This window comes from Oryza glaberrima, chromosome 2 (genome assembly GCF_000147395.1).
Source record: "Oryza glaberrima chromosome 2, OglaRS2, whole genome shotgun sequence".
NCBI classification, from domain to species: Eukaryota; Viridiplantae; Streptophyta; class Magnoliopsida; order Poales; family Poaceae; genus Oryza; species Oryza glaberrima.
In genome coordinates this window covers 30,697,314-30,718,915 of record NC_068327.1, presented here as the reverse complement: position 1 = coordinate 30,718,915, position 21,602 = coordinate 30,697,314, and the positions used below count along the sequence as shown (strand labels likewise).

The window sequence follows — 21,602 nt, the reverse complement described above, 5'->3', positions numbered from 1 at the left end:
TTTGTTACTACTGTATTACCTTCGCTGCAAGCTTGTAGCTCTCTGAAACCTGCGAGAGGATAACACACAGGCGAGCTACTACTAGCTATCTATAGGCGTGTGAGTAACCGCGTATGCACGTACTCCGCGTCAGTGGCGAGACGCTGCTGCCTTTAACCATTTCCAATTTATGGTTAGCTTCCGCAACAGTGGCGTGTCGCTGGTGCAGGCCCCTCCATCCCCTCTCCTCTCCTCTCTCGATCCCACTCGCTGCAGCTTGAATCCAAGATTGGGACACTTGCTAAATGCTTCTGCAGTGGCGAGGAGAATAAATGTGCATTCAACTACTGGCCAACCGAGCTGGGCCACACCCCCTCACCTCATGGACATCTCTGGTCGTGTTCAGTTCCTTGACCGATTTTTTTTAAAATTACACGAATACACATTTAAAGTATTAAATATTAACTAATAATAAAATAAATTACAGAATCTGCATGTAAATTGCAAGATGAATTTATTAAGCATAATTAATCTATCATTAGTAAATGTTTACTGTAGCATTATATTGTCAAATCATGACGTAATTAGGCTCAAAAGATTCGTCTCGTAATTTACATGCGAACTATGCAATTGATTTTTTCATCCACATTTAATGCTCCATGTATGTGTCAAACATTCGATGTGATGTTTTTGGCAAAAAAAAAAATTGAATCCAAACATTCTGTGTCTCAGGCTGCTTCAACTCCTCTTCACACCCAGCCCTTCTCAGTTTCTTGTGCTTTCCACAATCTCAAAACTCTCTGATCATCTCCTGGCTTTCAAAAGCTCAAATTTTTGCAGCAACTACTAAGTTCAGTTTACTTTTGTTTTCTGAAACTGTCATGGTGCCATTGCAGGATTGGATTTCTCAGCTTCTAGTTAACCAAAGCAAACAACAAAAAGAAGCAACGAAAACAGAAGACTGAAGCCTAAAAGCTTCTAGCAGCTACCGAACCACCTTTACTTTTGCTTTGCAAGCCTGTGTGTAACTCTGGCCGTCTGAAGACTGAAGCCACTGCGCTGTTGTTTTGACAGTTTCACCTACCGCAGGAGACGCTGCAGAGGAAAGGGTAAGAACAGGAGGAACAGAACAGGGAGATGTGAACACTGTAGGGCAATGGCATTTTTAATATAGCTAGCATTCGAGCCGTGGGGGTCCATACAGTGACCAAATCCCCCAAGCGATCGCATTGTTAGCTCACATGCAAAAAGGAATCCGGTTGTGGCTGCCATCTTGTTTCCAAATGAGACAACTAGGTGTTCTATTAAGCAAGCTCTAACACTGTGCTATCACACATTCACACTGCAACCGTGAGGTATGGCAGTACTGCAGGTAGAGCTAGGCATGCAGATTGGTTCATGGAGTCACCAACCAGATGAATAAACAAAGCTTCGAGTACCCGATGACTGCCATATGAGGAGTGTTTGAGTGAGTGAGTGATCATCACATTCAGGGGCAGCATTGCAAAGACTTTTTCAGTAGACAAAGCTGTGCTGTTATGCAGAGTAACAGGCCTGTTACTGTAAAATATTCAGAAAAGACGAGCACAGGCAGCTACTAGGGTCTACAAGGGCCATGACATAGCAAAAGCATGTGATTAAAATCTGGGCGCCTTTGGCTATTTTGTCCTTATTAGTTTACTTTTGCTGTATCTCTCGCACCCCTGTAAAGTTGATTCTGAACTCTGAAGTGATTCCCTGGTAATCCTACATGGTAACTACTCCTCATATCATACAGATGTCTAACCAACCAAGCAATCCTAGGTTATGGAGAGATCAGTTAGAATTGTTAAAGCCTTTTGATTAGGTCCCTTAGCATAGAAAATCTGGTGGAATAAGCTAGCTAATGCCCTCCACTTGTGTGCTTCACTGCAGAACCACATAATCCAGGTTAACTAGTGGTGTTTACAAACAAAATGTGGGTGAAGTTAATCTAGGTTAAGGTTGGCTGTTCAAGTAAATTCTAACTTGAACCATACTACGCAGGAATGCAGGATTGTTTTGACTCCAAATCATGTTCACTCAATCATGTCATCTTATAGATGGTCTGGTGGGGGCGTGGTGCCTGAGGGGACGTGCATGATAGATGAGTACCTAACTACCCTAGCAGTGAAAGCAAAGGTAAACGACATGCACAACTGTAGTGACATGCTCGGCATTTATCTGATTCAGGATCATAGCAGCGTAAACGAAAACATCATGCAGGCCAGCCCACATTTATCTGGTTCAGGATCGATCAATACACGGCATTACTCGCATCACAACACTGCAATCTTTCTGCCGCCGTTGAGCAGCTAGTGTGTTACTGCACGGTACAACTCGCATCAGGAATGAATTTTTGCTGCAGAACCTGGAGATTAGACCGTTCGATCTGGAGCTGAACATTAAGGCCGGATCTTATGAACACTGCATCGGTTGTCCCGGTGAAATAGATCAGAGAACCAATGGTGGAAATCCATTTACAGGTGCGCATTCATTTCTCACGCAGTAGGGGAGTACTACAGCTCTGAAGGGGAGTAGATCAAAACAGGAGGACAATGTACCCGAAGATGCAACGTACGTGGGCTGTGGTTTTATGTGCTCACTGGTACGAGAACTGTCCTGACATGTGTACAAACGAACGATGCTGCTGCACATGGCTCGAGGGATAAAATCGCACGCCAAATCTGAGCCTCGTTAATGGTTTCGCACTATCAATGAGAGTCCGTGTGACCGTAAGTCCGTAAGGACCGTAACCTTGCCGAAACTTTGTCGTAAGAACAAACGGATGCCAAATCTGGCCATAGTTGCCAAGATTAGCAATCCCTGCATCATCCATGAGCACCACTAGAACGAAAACCAACACCCGGTTTATTTCCGCTAGAAAGTTGAAATTTTGCTTCCTCGCAGGCAATGCCCGGAATCACCAGCCAGAGGTTGGTCTCGCTAGCTCCCGGTTGGAATTATTATACATGGGACTTTGGTTGCGGGCTACAATTTGGAGTGGGGAACAGAGCTGTGCATTGCACGATATATGGAATAAGTCCACTCTGACTCCCTCAATTATACCTCTAATCTGATTCATATCCCTAAACCGCAATAGCGGATATTTTGACCCCCTAATCTGATTTGTATCTCTAAACTGCAATACCGGCTATTTTGAACCCCCCTCCAACAATTGAAAATGACCCACGTATTAGTGTCACATTTTATTCTTCCTTCCCTTTCTTTATTCTCTTCAATTTTTCTTTCTTCCTTCTTTTTTCCTACACACTTGCACGGTGACTCAAGGCAGATGAGGATCAGCAGCTCGAGGAGTGGCGGTTGGGGCCCAGATCGGTGGATGGGGATAGGGCTAGCTTGGAGTAGAGATCTAGGAAGCGCTCCTCCTACTGGTGAGTTGAGGTCAATGGGGGTGGACGGGCGGTGGAGGTTGAGGAAGCCGGCGGGGTGACGACGAATTCAAGGCGTCGCGTGTCCTTTCTTCTCTCAACGCATGTGTCTAGCCCGCTGACGGTGGTTGCTTGCTCTCCTCCTCACCAACTCGGTGACAACGGGGACACGTGGACAAGTTCAAGCTTGAGGAGACTCGTCGGCCGTCACCCAACTCGGCGTGTTGGTGCCTCCGTCCTCCCGCCTCATGCACATGCTCTTAGCCTCCGTGGGTGTCTTAGCGTCGAGCTTTGTCGTGTTGGTGCCTCCGTCCTCCCGCAGAGCGTCGTGCATGAACGCCATGCCGTCAGCGATGTTGGTGATGATATGGAGCCCTCCCTTGAGGCCCACCGCCAAAGATATGAGAGTGTCGCTGCATCCCATCGTCAGTGGGCAAGACACATGCGTTGAGAGAAGAAAGGACACGCGACGCCTTGAATTCGCCGTCGCCCCGCCGACTTCTCAACCTCCGCCGCCCGTCCACCCCCATTGACCTCAACTCACCAGTAGGAGGAGTGCCTCCTAGATCTCTGCTCCAGACCGTTCTTATCCTCGTCCAACTGGTTTGGGCCACTGACGACCAGCTCCTCTTCACGCACGGGAGGGGAGGCCAACGTAGGACACATCGTTGCTATGGATGGGGTTCACCGTGGAACTGTGTGGGAAAAATAATGAAGAAAGAAAAAGAGAAGAGAATAAAGAAACGGAAGGGAGAGGAAAATGTGACATTAACATGTGGGTCCGGTCTTGCATGCTGAATCAGTCTGTTGGACCGGGTCAAAGCATCGCGTCAGTGAAAACGTCCTCCAAAACTGTTGTGGGAGTTAAATTACAACGATTTTAAGAGTTGGAGGATCAAGATATCCGATATTGCGCGATTCAGGGTACAATATATTTTGAGGGAGTCAAAGTGGACTTATTCCAAGATATAATGGGCCTTGGAGGTGGGCTGTGGTGTGTGACATGAGCCGGCTGACCAAGTAAGGAAAAAGTACACCGAAGGTCCCTCAACTTGTCATCCGGTTACAAAATCATCCCTCAACCGCAAAACCAGATATAAAACATCCCTCAATTTACAAAAAGTATTTCGGTGGTTTTGATTCCGGTTTTATCCTACGTGGCGGCTGAGTCAGCGTGGGACCCACGTGGGCCCCACCTGTCAGTGTGGCCACGTTGGCCTCCTCTCTCTTTCCCATTCTCTCTCTCTCACTCACTCTTCTCTTCTCTTCTGGCAGGCCGGCCGGCGGCTGGGGCGGAGGCCGCCGGGGCGGGCCGGCGGCAGCGGCGACGCCGGCGACGAGGACGACGCCGGCTTCATGCGAAGCTGCAGCCCGTACCTGCATCGCAGCGTTGGCGTCCAGGTGGTGCGCGGATTCGACGCGGAGAAATCCCTAGGATTCGGCAAGGGGGAGGAAGCCCGTGATGAGGCGGGCAACGAGCGCAGGAAGCAGAGGCGATGAGCCGGCGACCGATGGCGACGGTGGGGGTGGCCGGCGGCGACCTCGTCCAGCGACTCGCGAGGAAGATGAGAGGAGGGCCTGAGACTCCGAGAGGAGTTAACAGCGAAATCCAGATGGGCGACGAGGCGGCGGGGCGGGAGAGGAGGAGGAGGCGGCGGCGGCGGCGGCGATGCGGGAGAAGGCGAGGGCGGCCTCCACCTCGCTCTGCGATGGCGGTAGCGACGCCCATGACTCCGACCACCATGCCCCGCCCATGGTCTCCTACTCTCCTCCGAGCACGAGAATCACCACCATCATCACCGCTTCGTCGCCGCAGCCAACGCCGCCGCCGCCGCCAACGCCCCTCGTCGCCGCCGCCACCACACCGTAGTCCACCTCCATCGCTTCAAAGAATCGTCGTCGTCGTCGTTGCCGGCGGCAGGCCGGCTCCTCGGCGGGCTTCTCTCGCCGGGGTTCGACGAGGCGTCGTGCCTCAGCCAGTACGAGGCCTCGACGCGGTGGAAGCCGTCGCCGTTCCCGGTCTCCTTCTACTTGGTCGAGCGGCTGCGGCGGTACGAGGCCAACCACCGGTGGTGCGCCCCGGGCACCGCGCGCTACCGGGACGCCGTTGAGCGGCTCCATTCCGGCGACCGCAACGCTGGCGACGGCGACGCCGAGTGCAGGTACGTTGTGTGGGTCCCCATCCCGGGCATCGCTTCAACATGCTCAAGAACGGCGTCGGCCGCCCCGAGCCCACGCGCCGCCACCCGAGCGGCGATGTCGCAGACGAAGTAGCATTGGGTCGGGAACTCGGGATGAGAAAATTGGCCCTGTTTGGAGAGCTAGCCAAGAGTTATTTTGAGAGCTATTTTTTTAGCACAAGGAAATAACCCTCCAATAAAATAGCCCTAAGTTGTTTGGATCCAACGGTTATTTTGAGAGCTATTTGGTCTTTAATGTAACTTCCTATGGAGAGAGATAGAGAGAAAAGACAATTTTTTAGTGAGCCCTACCCAAAATAGTCTCAATTAGCACCCCTTGGGTGGGATAGATTTTTTGGGTGGATTATTTCCAAATAACCCTCAATTAGCTCACCCTTTTGGATCTTTTTAGACAATTTAAGCTATTTGAGGGAGGGCTTAAAAAATATCCCTTCGATCCAAACAGAACCATTGACATTTTGCCATGCTCAAAAAACGGTTTCGCTAGAATGCCATCTCGAAAACACGTTTCGTTAAAATGCCAATATGAAACGCATGCTCACCGCCACTTTGTCATTTTGGCCATTTTGTGTATTTTCGAAATCATTTTTCACTAGAATGCTTTCCCTGGACCAAAATACCCCTAACACGGGCCCCACCTGTCATACTCTCTCACCTCTCCTTTTCCCATTCTTCCCCTCTTCCTCTCTCTCTTTCTCGGACACCGTCGGAGCGGCGGTGGCCGGGAGGCAGGCTGTGGCCGGCGGCGGGCGTCAACCAAGCGAGCGAGCGCCCTGACATCTCCTCTCTCCGGCCATGGCGATCTCGCCGGCAGCGACGACCACGGGGACCTAGCGGTGCGAGTGGGGCGACAGCGGTGGCGGCGCATGTGCTCGTCTTCCCGGCGCTGGGGTAGGGCCACATCAACTGCATGATGCACTTCGCCACCGGCCTCGTCGGCGCCGGCCTTCACGTCACTTTCCTCCACACAGACCACAGCCTCCTCCGCCTTGGTGCCTTGGTGGTGTCGTGGCCACTCTCGCCGCCGACTCACCGCAGCTCCGGTTCATGTCCATCCCCGACGGCCTCCCCGACGACCACGCGCACACCATGGGCGATATCGTGGAGCTCCTAGAGTCGCTGGGGACCAACGGCAGTCGGGTGAAAGGGGAAGGGGATAAGGAGTTCTCTGCGACCCTGGAGCTCCACGCTCGGTTGTGGAAGACGCTGAGCACCCTGGTCGCCGTCGCCGCCCTCGCGTGGAGCGCGCGATGGTGCGCGACGAAGCTTGGTGGAAGAGGAGGATGGCCATGGCGGCGACGACAATGGCTGCTTCCGATCTGGTTGACCAGCATAGTGTTCGTCGTCGTCGTCTCGCAGGTGTCCACTCCATTCACCAATCACCAAGCAGAGTAGCACAATTAATGGAGCGGCGCGTCGGCGGCGGTGGCCTCGTCATGCCATCAGCGGGGCTGCAGAGCTTCACCTAAATCGCACTGCTGCCGGTGTACGACCGCATGGTTGTGCCGCTCGCCAGGCGCCTCGCCGGCGGTGGCCGCGACAGCATCACGATGCTCCAGCACGTCGGTGCTGGCATGGCAACAGCCTGCCTCGCCACGGTCGTGGCGGCGCTCGTTGAGGCGAGACGGCTCCGCGTGGCTCGCGACACCGGCCTAGTGGACCGGTCGGACGCGACGGTGCCGATGGATGTGTGGTGGCTGGTGCCGCAGCACGTGCTCGTCGGCGTCGCCGAGGTGCTCGCCGTGATTGAGCTGGAGTAGTTCTTCTACGACCAGTTGGCCGGCGAGCTTCACATCGTCGGGCTCGCTGTGTCTCATGGTAATTTCGTCTCATCAAGCCACATTCCAGCGAAAATAAAATCAAAAATGGAGAAAATGGAAAAAATGGCAAAGTGGCTGTGGTCGCACGCTTCATATTGGCATTTTAACGAAAGACGTTTTCAAAATGGCATTCTAGCGAAACCGCTTTTTGAGCATGGCAAAATGTCCATTTTCTCAACTTGGGATGGTGGTGACGCGGAAGGTGTGCCCCTTGCCGTCGGCCTCGGTCCAGCACCGCAGCTCGCCGAAGTCGGAAGGTTCTGTGGACGGCAGCGCGAGGAGGAGGACGGCTGCTTGGCGCGTCGCCATCGCCAGCCCGCGCACCGCCGATTTCTACGGTCTCTACGTGCTCGCGCACTGCCTCCAGGACGAGCCTGACGGCGTTGTACCACGGCAGCGGCCACGAGGATATGGATGGTGGCATTGCCTCCGCCGGCGCGACGCCGGCCGCCGGACCTCCTCCTCTCCCCTCCCCCCGGCGGCCTCCTCCCCACAGCGCCTCCCGTCGCTGGCCTGAGAAAATACAGAGAGAGGAGGAAGGGAGAGAATGTAGAAAGAGGTAGGGTGCTGACGTGTACACCATGACATGTGGGGTCCACGTGGGTCTCAAGCTGACTCAGCCGCCACGTAGGACAAAACCGGGGTCAAAACCACCGAAGGACTTAAAATGAACGGTTTTGTGAGTTGAGGGATGTCCTATATCTGGTTTTGCGGTTGGGGGATGATTTTGTAACTCGATGACAAGTTGAGGGACCTTTGGTGTACTTTTTCCACCAAGTAACCATCTCCTATCTATGTACAAGGAATAAGTTCACTTTGGGTCCCTCTATTTGTCGCACAGTCCGATTTTCGTCCCTTGACCGCAAAACCGGATACGACCCGTCCCCCAACTTACCAAAACCGGGCAAACGAGGTCCCTCGGCGGTTTTGATAGTGGTTTTGGCTGACGTGGCGTCTACGTGGCTAATTTGACTCGGTCTTCATCTGACGTGGCACTTACGTGGCAATTCGATATAAAAAAAGTGGGACCCACGTGGGCCCACATGTCATACTCACCCCCCCTCATCTTCTTCCTCCTCCCTTTCCATCGCCCCTCTCTCCATCTCTCTCCCCTCCTCTCTCCAGCCTCCAGGCGCCATGGCTCACTGGGTCACGGGGAGGTCCGACGGTGGCGGCCGGCGATGCAACAGCCGCCGCCGGCGGCGAGCTCCACCTCTTGGCGCAACCGTGCAGCCGCGCGCATTTCTGACCCTACACGCGTGTGGCTGTCTGACGGTGTGGGCAGCACGGATGGATTGATGGATCTAATCCCGCGCCAACACGTAACCCCCCTGCGACACGACGGCGAGGCGGCGACGGCCGGCGACGTCGCTCTCACGCCTCAGCTCGCTGGGGTTTTGAGTTTTGACCACCGGAATGAACTTTGTTCTGATGCAGTTCTTGCTAATAATGCCTTTACCTACTATCACCTCTCGTCAATAACTTGTAATTGCTAATTGCTCACATATCATCACTTAGCTGCGGATGGCCATCATTAATTCTCAGTGTAGCACTGTGTTTTTCACAAGTCGCAATGCAACAGTGTATGAACTCGAAGCCTGTAAATTACTCCCATGCATGCATGGATCGCTTGTCGATCGACTAATTAATTAAAAGGTCTTGTGCTGCATCATCTAGATCATGGCTAGGCCGTAGTACATTGTGTAAGCACAAGACTTGTATAGTTTCTCTCATGCAGTCAGTAGCATTTACACGCGTACGTTAGTACGAGTACTCAATTGACGGTAGCTCGTATGATTCGGCCGATGTGTCAGATGGAATCGATCGCCTAATCTTGAGTTCTTGACCCCTCTTCGACGCCGACGATCGATTGAGGCATCGAACTGACTCCTCACATGGCTAGCTAGCTTAATTGCGACGAAACTGAAATGATATTATTTGATGCTCCTGCTAATTTTCTCTCTCGATGCAAATTAATGTTGGCAGTTGAAGATGTATTCTCTCTCGCCGGTGTGAGAGCGACGTCGCCGGCCGTCGCAGTCTCGCCGTCGCGTAGCGGGGGGGCTACGAATAGATCCATGAATCCATCCGTGTGGCCCATGCCATCAGACAGCCACACGCGCGCGGGGTCAGAAACGCGCGTGGCTGCACGGCTGCGCCGAGAGGTGGAGCTCGCCGGCGGCGGCGCTGTCGCGTCGCCGGCCGCCACCACCGGACCTCCCCGTGACCCCGTGAGCCGTGGCGCCTGGAGGCTGGAGAAAGGAGACGAGAGAGATGGAGAGAGGGGAGATGGTGAGGGAGGAAGAAGATGAGGGGGGTGAGTATGACATGTGGGGCCCACGTGGGTGCCACTATTTTTTTATTATTTTTCCGGATCGAATTGCCACGTCAGCGCCACGTCAGATGAAGACCGAGTCAAAATAGCCACGTAGCCGTCACGTCAGCCAAAACCGCTATCAAAACCGCTGAGGGACCTCGTTTGCCCGATTTTCGTAAGTTGGAGGACGGGTCATATCCGGTTTTGCAGTCAAGGGATGAAAATCGGACTGGGCGACAAATAGAGGGATCCAAAGTGAACTTATTCCTATGTACAATGGGCTGCTCCGAGAATGTGGAAAAGCAAGGAGCTATAAAGAAGCATCCACGGGCCACGGACCTCGGGCCAGCGTTCTGCGACGAGTAACGAGCGTTCGTCCGTTTCACGTATCAAGGGCCATTTTGGTGAATTTTTTTTATTTTCCATTTTTTTTATTAAAAGTTTTAGAAAAATAATTTTCCATTTTTAAAAATCGCCATCCCAGAGAGCGGCGAAAGTGACGTGGCAGACGGCTGTTCGCTCTCGGGCAACGCCGTCAACGAAATTTGCAGGCGGCCCCCTTGCCGCCCTCCGCTAGGGTGATTTTGTACTGTGCGGGGGGCCACCTGCAAATGGGCGGCGAGGGGGCATGGAAATTTGCAGGCGGCCCCCTTGCCGCCCTCCAATAGGGTGATTTTCTACTGTGCGGGGGGCCGCCTGCAAATGGGCGGCGGGGCGCTTGGAATTTTGCAGGTGGCCCCTTTGCCGCCCTGGGGGAGGGCGATTTTATACTGTGCTTTATTTGAGAAATATATTTTTTTATAAATATCAATAGTTATCAAATCTTTTTATATTGAAAACTATACAAGATTAAAATCTCCAAGACTGGCAAAATACAATTTTATTATTTTTTAGGGCCTATTTGGAATGTCACCGTACAAATATTTTGTTAGTGCCAAAATATAAGCAAGTTTTGGCACTACCAAATCTTTGGTAAGGTAAAATTGCATTTGATCATATTTGGTTTGCTGCCAAAATGTAAAATTGTAGTGAAGAATGTTCTACATAATCTCAAATCTAGATTAGGTATTACCAATGAATAGGCTTCAATCGAAATCAAACACAAGTACTATTCAAATAACCAAAATATTGGTAGGGCATGTTTTTAGTAGCAATCCAAATAGGCCCTTAGTCTTACGCATACAAAAATTCACCACCATAATTAAAAATTTTAATGATAAGATAGATAAGAAGTGCCATCGATACACGGTACAAATTTGTCGATCCTGACGAATCAAGCATGCGGTAACCTATCGGCCCCTTCTAGGTCGGTCAGAATGCATTGCATTCTCGTGGTCCTTCAATCATTGATACTCTACTTGTGTTTCTGACTCTATTATCTTCTGGCCATGATATGATGGAGTGACATTGTCGATCCATCGAGTAAATCCATACATCCTTGGATTGCCCTGTAAAAATAGTAATGTTATTCAGTTTGGGGAGTAATTTTGTGCAAATCATAGCGGATTTTGTAAACGGTTAGACATACAACGAAATCGTTGTCTACATTGGGGCAGACAAAATATCTCCTTCCAAATATTTGTTCAGCAAAGGATGTAGCCACCTGGCAGCGATCTCTGCGCCCACACTTTGGACGCTCGGACCATTTAGATAACCCTAATGGATTGTTCCTCCAGTCTAAGCTTGCAATTTCCACCCAACGTTCGTACTCCATCCAAGCATGAATGAACTGTATGGTCGGTTCAGGTTGCGTTATCGGCCCGCCACTTGAAGTAACTCTGACTGTGTCAATCCATTGTACGAATTGACATTTCCTTACATCCTCCTATGTACATCCATTTTGGGATAGTTAAGTTAGTGATAGTACTGAGGAGTGATGAAAAGAATAGTTGTAATTACCACGAAATCATCGTCGACAATGTTTGGACACACGAAACACCTTTGTCCTCGAGTTCGGTGCCTTACGGACCTTATGACCTGACAACGGTCACCACAACGACACTCCGGACGCTCACGCCACGTGAGGAGTCCTAGGGGATTTACCTGCCATTCTAAAGCCTCAACAGCAATTCGACGTTCATGCTCATCCTTCCGCCTTAGGTAGTCCGATCTTGTTTCACTACGTGGGTATGCACGTGTTCCGTCGTTTTGTGGGTTCTCCATGTCTACCCACTCGATGAAGTTGCACATTGGACGATATGTCTGCGTAAGATGTTACAATTGTGTACGAAGAAGTTAGTTTTTTTATCCATTTGAACTTCGAATAGATGAAGCATACCTGATCAAAGTTCGCGCATTGGAAGAATCTCCTGCCCCGAGTTTGTATCATGAGGGAAGTCTTGAGTATGCATCCATCCCCACAATCGCACAAAGGACGGTCACACCATGGTGGAAACCAACCAGCAAAAGGATCCCTTCGCCAGTTGAGACGCTCAAGGAATGGCGCTTCCATTTTCGTTAGTTGTGTGCTAGTGGGAAAGAAGATATGAAGAGGTTGCCTTCAGATTGTCAATTATATAGCGTCGTTTTCAGTGCAATATATGTGAACTCAATAAGATACATTATTCATTAGATGTGACAAGACGAGCACGCGCGGGCGTGATTCACTTTATGTCAGCAGGCAGCGCCGAAAGTTGATAGTGACTACTCGAGCTGCCGCTTTTCATGTGTTCTGTTGCGGACTGTGCGCGCTACTGGATCTGACACTACCGTGAAGCGCCGAAAGTGTGTTGTCGTGAGCATAAGTTGTTCTAGCACCATATGAATGAAAAGAACTATGTAGACAAGACAAATACAAGTAGTACTGCAGTAGTAATAGCAAAAGTAGTACTGCTTTACAAGTTTGTAAGCCAAAAGAAACGGTCACATAAGGACTGAAGAGGTAGAACACTACTGACGAGGCCTCTTACCCCTGTCCCTCCTACCCTGCGCCCTAACGTGCCCCTGGGAGTACGTGAGTCGGTCCGAGGGTATGGCACGGCCAACCCGCCCTGCCTGTACAGGTGTGACCTCTGGCTGCTCCTGATTGTGCGCCTCTGGAGCTCCTCCAAGCTGAGAGGAGCCTAGTACGTCATGGTGGTGTGCACCGTGCAAGTCGTCGTTGTAGAACTGGCTAGTAGGACCAGTCCTACCGGCGTGAGACGAAGAGGCCCAGTACCGAAGATCCCGGCTGCAAATTCTGCTGGACAAGGACCATCAGTTTCATACAGGTATTTAATAGTATTAATAAAAAGTATAGTACCGTGTGGGCGAGGGATCGACACTCCGTGAGAGGAAGAGCTAGCGAACGCGCTCGAAGAAGTGGCGAACGCGCCGGAAGTGCTGGCAAATGCCCCTGCGGAGCTCGCGGAAGCGCCGGTCGTGGCTGCGAACGCGCTCGAAGGCAGACGAGGTCCTGCGATGAGGAAACGTGTAGTTAAAACATGGTGACATATTCGTGCAAAAGCTGAAACAAAAATGAACTAACCTCTAGGCTGAACTGTACCGTGCGAAACCGGTGCTGTAGGTCGCACTGCTCCGAAGCTAGGGGCGCTCGAAGGCAAACGAGGTCCTGCGAGGATGGAACATCAAGTTACACGGGGTGATGTTTTCGTACAAAAATAGAAACAAAACTTAAGAAACCTCTGGGCTGAGCAGTACCGTGCAAAACAGGTGCCGTAGGTCGAGGTCCTGCTCCGACGGTAGGCGCGCGAGGCCGTGGTTGTACCAGACCAGCAGGAGGTACGACGTCCACGGCGCTGCGACAGGAGAAGACGCGCATGACCGCACGCATTTTCTCCTGCATCCGGTCGAAGGTCACCCTCTGCTCAACGTCAGTCAAGTGCAAACCTCTGTTCAACCTCACTTGGACTGCGGTGATATCGGCACTGATATCCCGTGCGGCATCGGCCTATGCAAGATGGAAATAAAAAATTCAGTAATTGTCCTATATTATGCAAGATAAATGAAATAATTGTAAAAACTAATACAAATTCGACGTACCCCCACGAAGTAGTCTCGGTCACGGTGCGTGGGATACGCGTCCGTGACAGCGGCAACGTGCGGCTCTGGGGCGTCTGGAGTGAAGGTCACACGCGCACAAGTGCGAGGAAGGTACCAGCGAAGGTAGTCACGGTACGTGGTTGCTAGCACGGCAGAACCCCAGCTCCACTGCGGCACGTCCTGTGGCTGAGCATCCGCGATGGATCGTGCATAGTGGACCAGCCGACGGTCCACAGCGTGCCCGTGGGTGCTAGTGAACATCACCCACCCGAACAACCACAACAGGTACGCCTCAAGGGAGCGTCAGACCGAGTAATCATCAGCGTCAGGGTGCAGAAGGTCCGCCTACAATTAAGAATGAAATGTTAGTACAAAACACTCTGTTGACCGCAAATAAGCATGTATGATAATAACAACTTATTTACTTACAGTGAACTGGAGCAACCAAGCCTTGCTAGGCCCGACGGTCGAGTACGGAGGAAGGGTGTTGGCCGGTCCTAGGTGTAGAAGGCGCATCACCTGCTCGAAGCGCGCAGTGATATCCTCTTTCCACCCAAAAACACCGTCCACGGGACCAACTGGTGCTCCGGCCAGCGGTAGCCTGAGCAGGTACGACACGTCCTGGAGTGTCGGAGCCATCTCCCCACAGGGAAGGTGGAACGTGTGCGTCTCAGGTCTCCAGCGGTCTACCAGAGCGGCAAGGAGTGACCGGTCTGCATCCCACCGCTTCGCTGGGTCACGGTCGTCCGCCGCCGCCTCAACAAGCCTACAAAGTGGTAGAAGGCCTGCCACACGCAACCTGTATAGAGCAAACTTTAAACATAAGTACAACACAAAGCAAAGTTGAGTTGAAATGTGAACATACACGTACCAAGGAACGTGACGGGGGTCGACACGCAACCACTCGCGCGACGTGCGTGGACGGAAGGTGCCGAGCTGTGCACCCTCGACTGCTGACAGGAACGAGCGGTGGTTCCTGTCAATCCCACGGTTCAATAGCGCCAGTGTGTCGTACGCCATACCTGCATCAAATAGATTGATCAGAAACATAGAAATAATTAGTTCAACATAAGTAATAAATGTTCATAAGCGAATTACTAACACATATTAAACAAGAGTACAAACAAACAAAAGTGTCACAATACGGAATATTTCTGATTACAACAATAACTGCAGTTACACGATATGAGTACTTAGTCCGAATACTCATCACGATAACATTATGGTACAACACCGAATAGTTCGCAATACTACTAGTACAACAATAGTCGGAGGTACTCATTACAACAACATTCAATTGAAATTACACGATAGAAGTATTTAGTCCGAACACTCATCACATCACAACAGCATTTTATTTCCTAAATCGATAGCATTGTTACACCATGGAATCGCCTGCTGCGCGACGACGCCTTGGCCTTGCGCGCCTGCTTGTTGTTCCTTCACCAGGTGGTCGCCTACCATCACTTGCCTGTCCAGATGGACTAGCATCTGCGCCGCTTGGAACTTCTGCATTCTTCGGGCATTTCTTGTAAGTATGGCCGCGCAAATCACACTTGCTGCAGCGTAAAGTCCTCCCACCTGCTTCTGACTCATCCATATCATTTCTGATGCGTCTAGTTTGGCGTCGACCCTTTTTCACCCTTAACTTAGATGTATCTGGAATATAAAAAACTTGGGCACTCAGCGTTATGTAAGATCCTGAGATCTCGAACCCATATATCTCCTCACTCCATGTATGAAAGATTGCTTCTTTCCTGAAATAATTTGAGACGTACACATTGGGAGATATGCCACAATCACCGGCAGTAGCAAGAACGTGTGAGCAAGGAAGGTGATGAAGCTTCGGCTTCATACAACTGCAGGTACATCCACCATCCGCCTTCAAGACACATTCCTGCACGGCTTGCTTGCGATAGATACCTCGCCTGCTCCTATCAACACACATTATTTCATACCGATGCACTTGTGTGCCTTGAGCAACAACTCTATGTCTCCGTGCCTTTTTGATTTTATCTTCCATGTACTTTGTCACTACGTTGCCAAACACTATGTTGTTATCTGCCATGGATGGACCAATTTTCTTGTATCGATCCCTAAAGTAGGCTTGCGTGCCGTGAAGGATGAACAATAGCAACCAATGGAAGTACCCGAACTCCTCGCATTACCCAGTTGTACACCTCTGCCAAATTAGTTGTCATTATGCCAAACCGAGATCCATCGGTGTCGAACAATAGAGACCACTTCTCCTTAGGCTCATTCTCAATCCACTGAGTGAAATTTCTGATGGACGACCCCGACCTCCTTCTCATTGTTGGTGGGTCATCATGTAATGCACCAAGAGGTATGGGAGGCTCGTCACCATCAACTTGTGGTCTGCGAGATTGCTCGTCTGTTTGCTTCGTTGTCAACTCATCCAACTTGTCCCAGAACTCATTAAATTTTTTCTCTTGGTTCTGTGCACAGAGCCTCTTAAAGAGCTCCATAAGATGCTTGTTCTTGAATTGCTTGTAGAAATTTGCACCCATGTAACGCATGCACCACCGACTCCGAACATCAGGCCACTTAGCTGGAAGTCCCTTCTCATCCCAACCGTTCTGCAAGTAGTCAATAGCCCGCAACATGCCCGCATGACGATCATGTATAAGGCAAACGTTGGGCCTCATACGCACCACTGCAATGTGCACTCTCTCTAGGAACCAGTACCAGCTTTCAGTGTTCTCACTCTCTACAAATGCAAAAGCCATAGGTAGAACCTGGTTGTTCCCATCACACCCAATTGCTGTCAATATCTGACCTCGGTATTTACCTGTCAAAAAAGTTCCATCTATGCATAGAACAGGTCGACAATGCACAAAAGCATTGATGCAAGCACCCAATGAGAAGAAGGCTCTTTGCAGCACACTCTTTGTTCGATCATCAACCGATGTAAATGTATGTAGGTCATAGTAAGTATTATTATTCCTCTGGGCAATGGTGGCTAACAAACGAGGCAAATTATCATAAGAAGCTTCAAATGTGCCATACCTCATCTCAATAATCTTTTGTTTGGCTCTCCAGGCCTTTGCATAGCTTATGGTGTACTTGAATTTGTTCTCGATGTGCCTAATAATTGATTTTGGTTCAAAGCCAATGTTACCAACAACACTGCTGTACATCTCACTTGCAACAAAAGCTGAACTGATGTTTCGGTGATACTTCTCCACCCCTTGTAAGTAGCACTTGTGCTTGGTCACAATGCTAACTTTCCAATAATCATTCCATTTACCCTTATATGCATGGACACGCCACGGACAATCTTCCTTCATGCACCTCACTTCATACACATAATTTGTTGACTTGACCACCCTAAACTCTCTCTGCAAGGAAACTGCCCAATGCTTCACCGCCTCCTTCATCTCATCCTTATGAGCATACCTTGCACCCTCAATTACCTCGTTCTCCTTATACTCCTAGGGTACATGATCACCCTCTGATATAACAAGTCCAGAAAAGTCCTCATTTGCCCAATCAGTGGCCACTACATCACCTTCCTCATCGGATGATGTGTCGTCGTCCGCTTGCTCATTATCCGAATCTTCCCTCTCCATTTCATCAACAATTATACCGACTCTCTCCCCCTCATCCGCCATGCCCATGGCCTGCTCCTCCCTTGGTTGATTTTCCTCATTTTGCATCGATGGTCCAACAACATCCCCTGCATTGCTAGGACCCTCTACATCTTCGGTTTGCATTTAAACATTTATATCTTTCTCTTGTACCGACACAAATATAACGAGGGGCCATGACCGTTCAAAAGCCATTTCCACATACCGTCTCCAAGCAGCAGTGCTGTCCATCGGCATTAGTTTCCAAAAATAACCTTCTGTTGCACGACTCACTACAACTGATACTGACAATGTGTAGACTTCTTGGTCTATTCTAAATCCTCTCAACAACCAACTATAAATTGACTGAAATGTTCTCTCCGCAGGCCTATCGATGCCCTTAGATGTCATTACAAAATCTGACAGATCAACACCATCTGAACCAAATCTAATATTTCCTTCACCGTGAACTATCTGAAATGTGACCTTATTTGACATTGTGCCTGATGAAAACAATAACTACGTTAACTTTGTATTTCTGTACTACGCCCTAAGTTACATTCTCTATAATATTGTTCTCCAAAATTCTAAAAGTAGGTTACATTCTCCAGATCAAACTAAACTACATCTTACAATTAACACTACTGTCTATGTCTCAATTCATACTATTATATTCTATGCTCTGGATCTACACATATGTGCTGTGTGCTACAGATATGCTAAAATATATGGAACTAAAACTAAAACGCAACATATATACTCAAACATAACATATTAGTACAAATGCAAAAAATGTATGGGAGCAAACCTGTGATGAAGTGAGCGAACCAGCAGGGCTTCGCCGCTCCCCTTCTGATGCCCTCCCCTCTCTCTCTCTTTCTTTTTTTTTTGGATTTTTAGTGAATATAATGAAATTTCATAGAGGGGGGACTGGGCTTTATAGGGGGAGGCAAAAATCGCCCTCCCCCAGGGCGGCAAGGGGGCCACTTGCAAAATTCCATGCCCCCCTCGCCGCCCATTTGCAGGCGGCCCCCCGCACAGTACAAAATCGCCCTAGCGGAGGGCGGCAAGGGGGCCGCCTGCAAATTTCGTTGACGGCCGTCGCCCGAGAGCGAACGGCCGTCTGCCACGTCACTTTCGCCACCCTCTGGGATGGCGATTTTTAAAAATCGCCCTCTGGAATCGCCCTCCCAGAGGGCGGTAGGCGACTACTTCCGTCAATTTTCAAAATGGAAAATTATTTTTGTAAAACTTTTAATAAAAAAAATTAAAAATAAAAAAAACTCCATTTTGGTTTGGTACAATTCTTACCCTACAGAATTGGTAGTTTTGAATAAAACTACATGTTACTAGCAATTTGGATTGAAGGTATTTTTTACCAAATCTATACTATAAAAATTTGTTAGTACCAAAACTTATCCAAGATTTAGCACTTACCCAAGCTATTTTGGTATGATTTTAAACCAAACAAGTCAAACGATTCACGGGTCACGACCCATCAAAACAGAACAAAACTTGTTCAAAAAAGAAAAGAACATAGCAAAACTGAAATCAGTTTTTAGAGAATAGACAATGAGGAAACTTGGTAATGATGTGGACGACTTGTTAAAAAAAACATTACTGCAATCTAAATAGAGAATAGACAATGAGGAAACTTGGTAATGATGTGGACGACTTGTTAAAAAAAACCATAGCAAAACCGAAATCAGTTTTTTAGAGAAGAATAGACAATGAGGAAACTTCGTAATAATGTGGACGATTTGTTTGAAATGTATTATTAAAAACATCCGACCTGCCGGATTCGAACCAGCGACCTAAGGATTTATCTGCACATACTACAGTCCTCCGCTCTACCAACTGAGCTAAGGTCGGTTTCCGTTTGTATTTTACAGATTTCTTTTATATCCAACATAAAACAAACAAAACAAAGATAATTCATACAACCACATTACATCCGTCTCCATAGGCTGAAAGGATTAACCGCTTGCTGTACAACGATCTGATAATACAGACGACTAAAATCTCTTCAAATTCCATGCGAAATGAAAAGCCTTCACCATACAACTACCCAGAGCAACAACAATGGTTGATCCATCGGCCAAGAATCCTTGCGAAGGTAGAAACGCTTCCATCTTGTCAGCGCCACTTTCATAATCTTCCTTTAATCTATTCCGTGCAAAGTGTGATTTCTCTACATCATTCAATCTCCACAACGGTAACATTATGCACATCGGACAACTTGCAGGATTTTTGGATGCACGATGATCGATCTCGAGGTGAGGATGTTGATTCAGTTTCGAACAGTACTATCTTGAACTAATATTTTTTTTCATTGAACAAATGAAAGAATTTCACCACTACCCCCAGGTACAAATTTTAGCCGCGTGGAACACTCTCCACCGTGGTAACAAAACAACAGTCCTCTACTCCTCCATTTCAACAAATCTACCCGACGGTGGAGCAGGCCGACGTGTCGGGGTCTACGAGCGCCGGGACCAGGTATTTCCTCCCGTGCGCCCCATTCGCGTTGTAGCTGGCCCCGCTGGCCGGGTCCACCAGCAGCGACCCGGCGTAACCCGGGTACGCCCCCTTGCCGTACACTCCGGCGCACGCGGTGGCGGCCTCCAGCGGCGCGTCGGCGTCGCCCTGGAAGAAGCCGTTGCCGAACGGGTTGGTGACGGTGCCGACGATCATCGAGGCGAGGGATATCACCATGCCGTCGACGCCGACGTCGCCGTTGGGCGGCGTGAGGGGCGCCGCCTGCGGGCCGTACACCGGCTGGTGGTACGGCCACGCGCACTGGCCGGGGCACTGGGTCGCCGGGTTGCCCACCCACACGTAGGCGAACCGCCCGGCGCGGGACCGCGGCGACGCGCCGTGGGTGCCGCACCGGCTCATGCAGAAGCCGTCGACAGCGACGTCGTCGGCCGTGAGCACCACGTTGATGGCGCGGCTCGGCGAGCCTCGGGCGGCGAGCCTGATGAGGTCCTTCTCCCCGAGCCGCTTGCCGAGGGAGTACGACTGGTCGAGCACGTGCTGGCCGAGGGACAGCGCCGGGAAGCGCGCCTTCGAGTTGGCGTAGTACTTCTGCGCCGTCTTGAACCAGCTGGCGACGGACGGCTCCGGCTGCGGCTGCGGCGACGGCGGGGTGGACAGCGATGAGACGAAGTCGGTGATCACCGCGCGCTGCGGCGCGGAGAAGTTGCCGTACCAGATGAGGTTGACGGCGATGCGGCCGGAGAGGAGCGCGCCCTTGTGGTACGTCATTGTGATGGGCTGGTCCTGCACCAGCGCGGTGAGCTTCCTCGACGCGACGCACATCTGGAAGAGAAGCGCGCACGCGAGCAGGCACGCTGCAAAAGCTGCGGAGGAAGCCGCCATTGGCGATGGATCGAGAGGATTTTGGTGGGTTTTTGGCCAGATGAGTTCTTGGGGACGTTGGGTGGGGAAGCAGATCGAGCTGGGTGCGGGCTTTATAGTTGGCCGAGGAGAGTGAAGTGGAGTGTGAGAAGTGGATGGGGGATGGTTAATTTTCCGCGTGACGTATGATCGAGAGAGCCGCAGCTTTCTGAGCCAAAATAAAGGGGGAGTCCTTGGCCGTGCTGCCCGAACGGTCACTGGCCAGCTGGCTTTGCGTGGCCTGCCTGCTCCCAGCTGTTGCTGAGCGGGCATCTGACCATTCTACCCCTCAAGCTGGCGCCTCGGATACTGTAGATCAGTGGCTCGATGGCATGGTGAATCCTGCGTAAAGGCATGGGCAGTTTGGGGATTGCGGGCGGAATGGGTAAAGTGGGCACTGCGGGAGTGGGTAAAAGCAGGTTGGCTTCTCGAGGAGGCTTGAAGCAGCTTGCAGAGTGGAGTGCGGAGAGCAGGGGAACACGAACGTTGGGATGGCATGTAGCGTGGGCCAGCGCCATCCCAGTTTTGAACGTTGGGGACTTGGGGTGTATCACTACAGCTTTGATGTACCGCACAGCAGTAGTTACTCGTACGAGTAGGTTGGTTGTACTGTTGGCGCACAACTCACCTGTCACCACTGGCCGGTGTCACCAGCATTAGGTTTATCGTTTTTATAAAAGCGTGTTAGAACTTATACAGAAGCCAGGCTGGTGCTGGCTATGCAAAGCAAGCAATGTGAGGACGAACACGGCGATAACAGTGAAAAATGCAGGGAGAGATGGAGGGATGTTTCATTTGATCACGTGAGTGTTGATGAAATCAAGGGACAAAAAAAATTCAATGGGAGGTGGGGAAGAGAGACAAAACGGTGGCCGGCTGGCCGCAGGCAGGCAGGTGAGGTCGTGAGG

The 21,602-nt window shown here is 50.4% G+C and overlaps 1 protein-coding gene and 1 non-coding gene across 2 annotated transcripts; both read right to left on the bottom strand.

The window, feature by feature from the left end:
- Positions 1-19,081: 19,081 nt before the first annotated feature.
- Positions 19,082-19,167, bottom strand: TRNAY-GUA (transfer RNA tyrosine (anticodon GUA)). The gene is given in 2 exon segments: positions 19,082-19,117; positions 19,131-19,167. It is a non-coding gene; the product is annotated as a tRNA-Tyr (tRNA).
- Positions 19,168-19,586: 419 nt separating this feature from the next.
- Positions 19,587-21,268, bottom strand: LOC127762951 (protein PHOSPHATE-INDUCED 1 homolog). Its single transcript, XM_052287496.1, has one exon. It carries the CDS (start codon positions 20,965-20,967, stop codon positions 19,741-19,743), a length of 1,227 nt encoding a protein of 408 aa, XP_052143456.1. The 5' UTR covers positions 20,968-21,268; the 3' UTR covers positions 19,587-19,740.
- Positions 21,269-21,602: the final 334 nt, after the last annotated feature.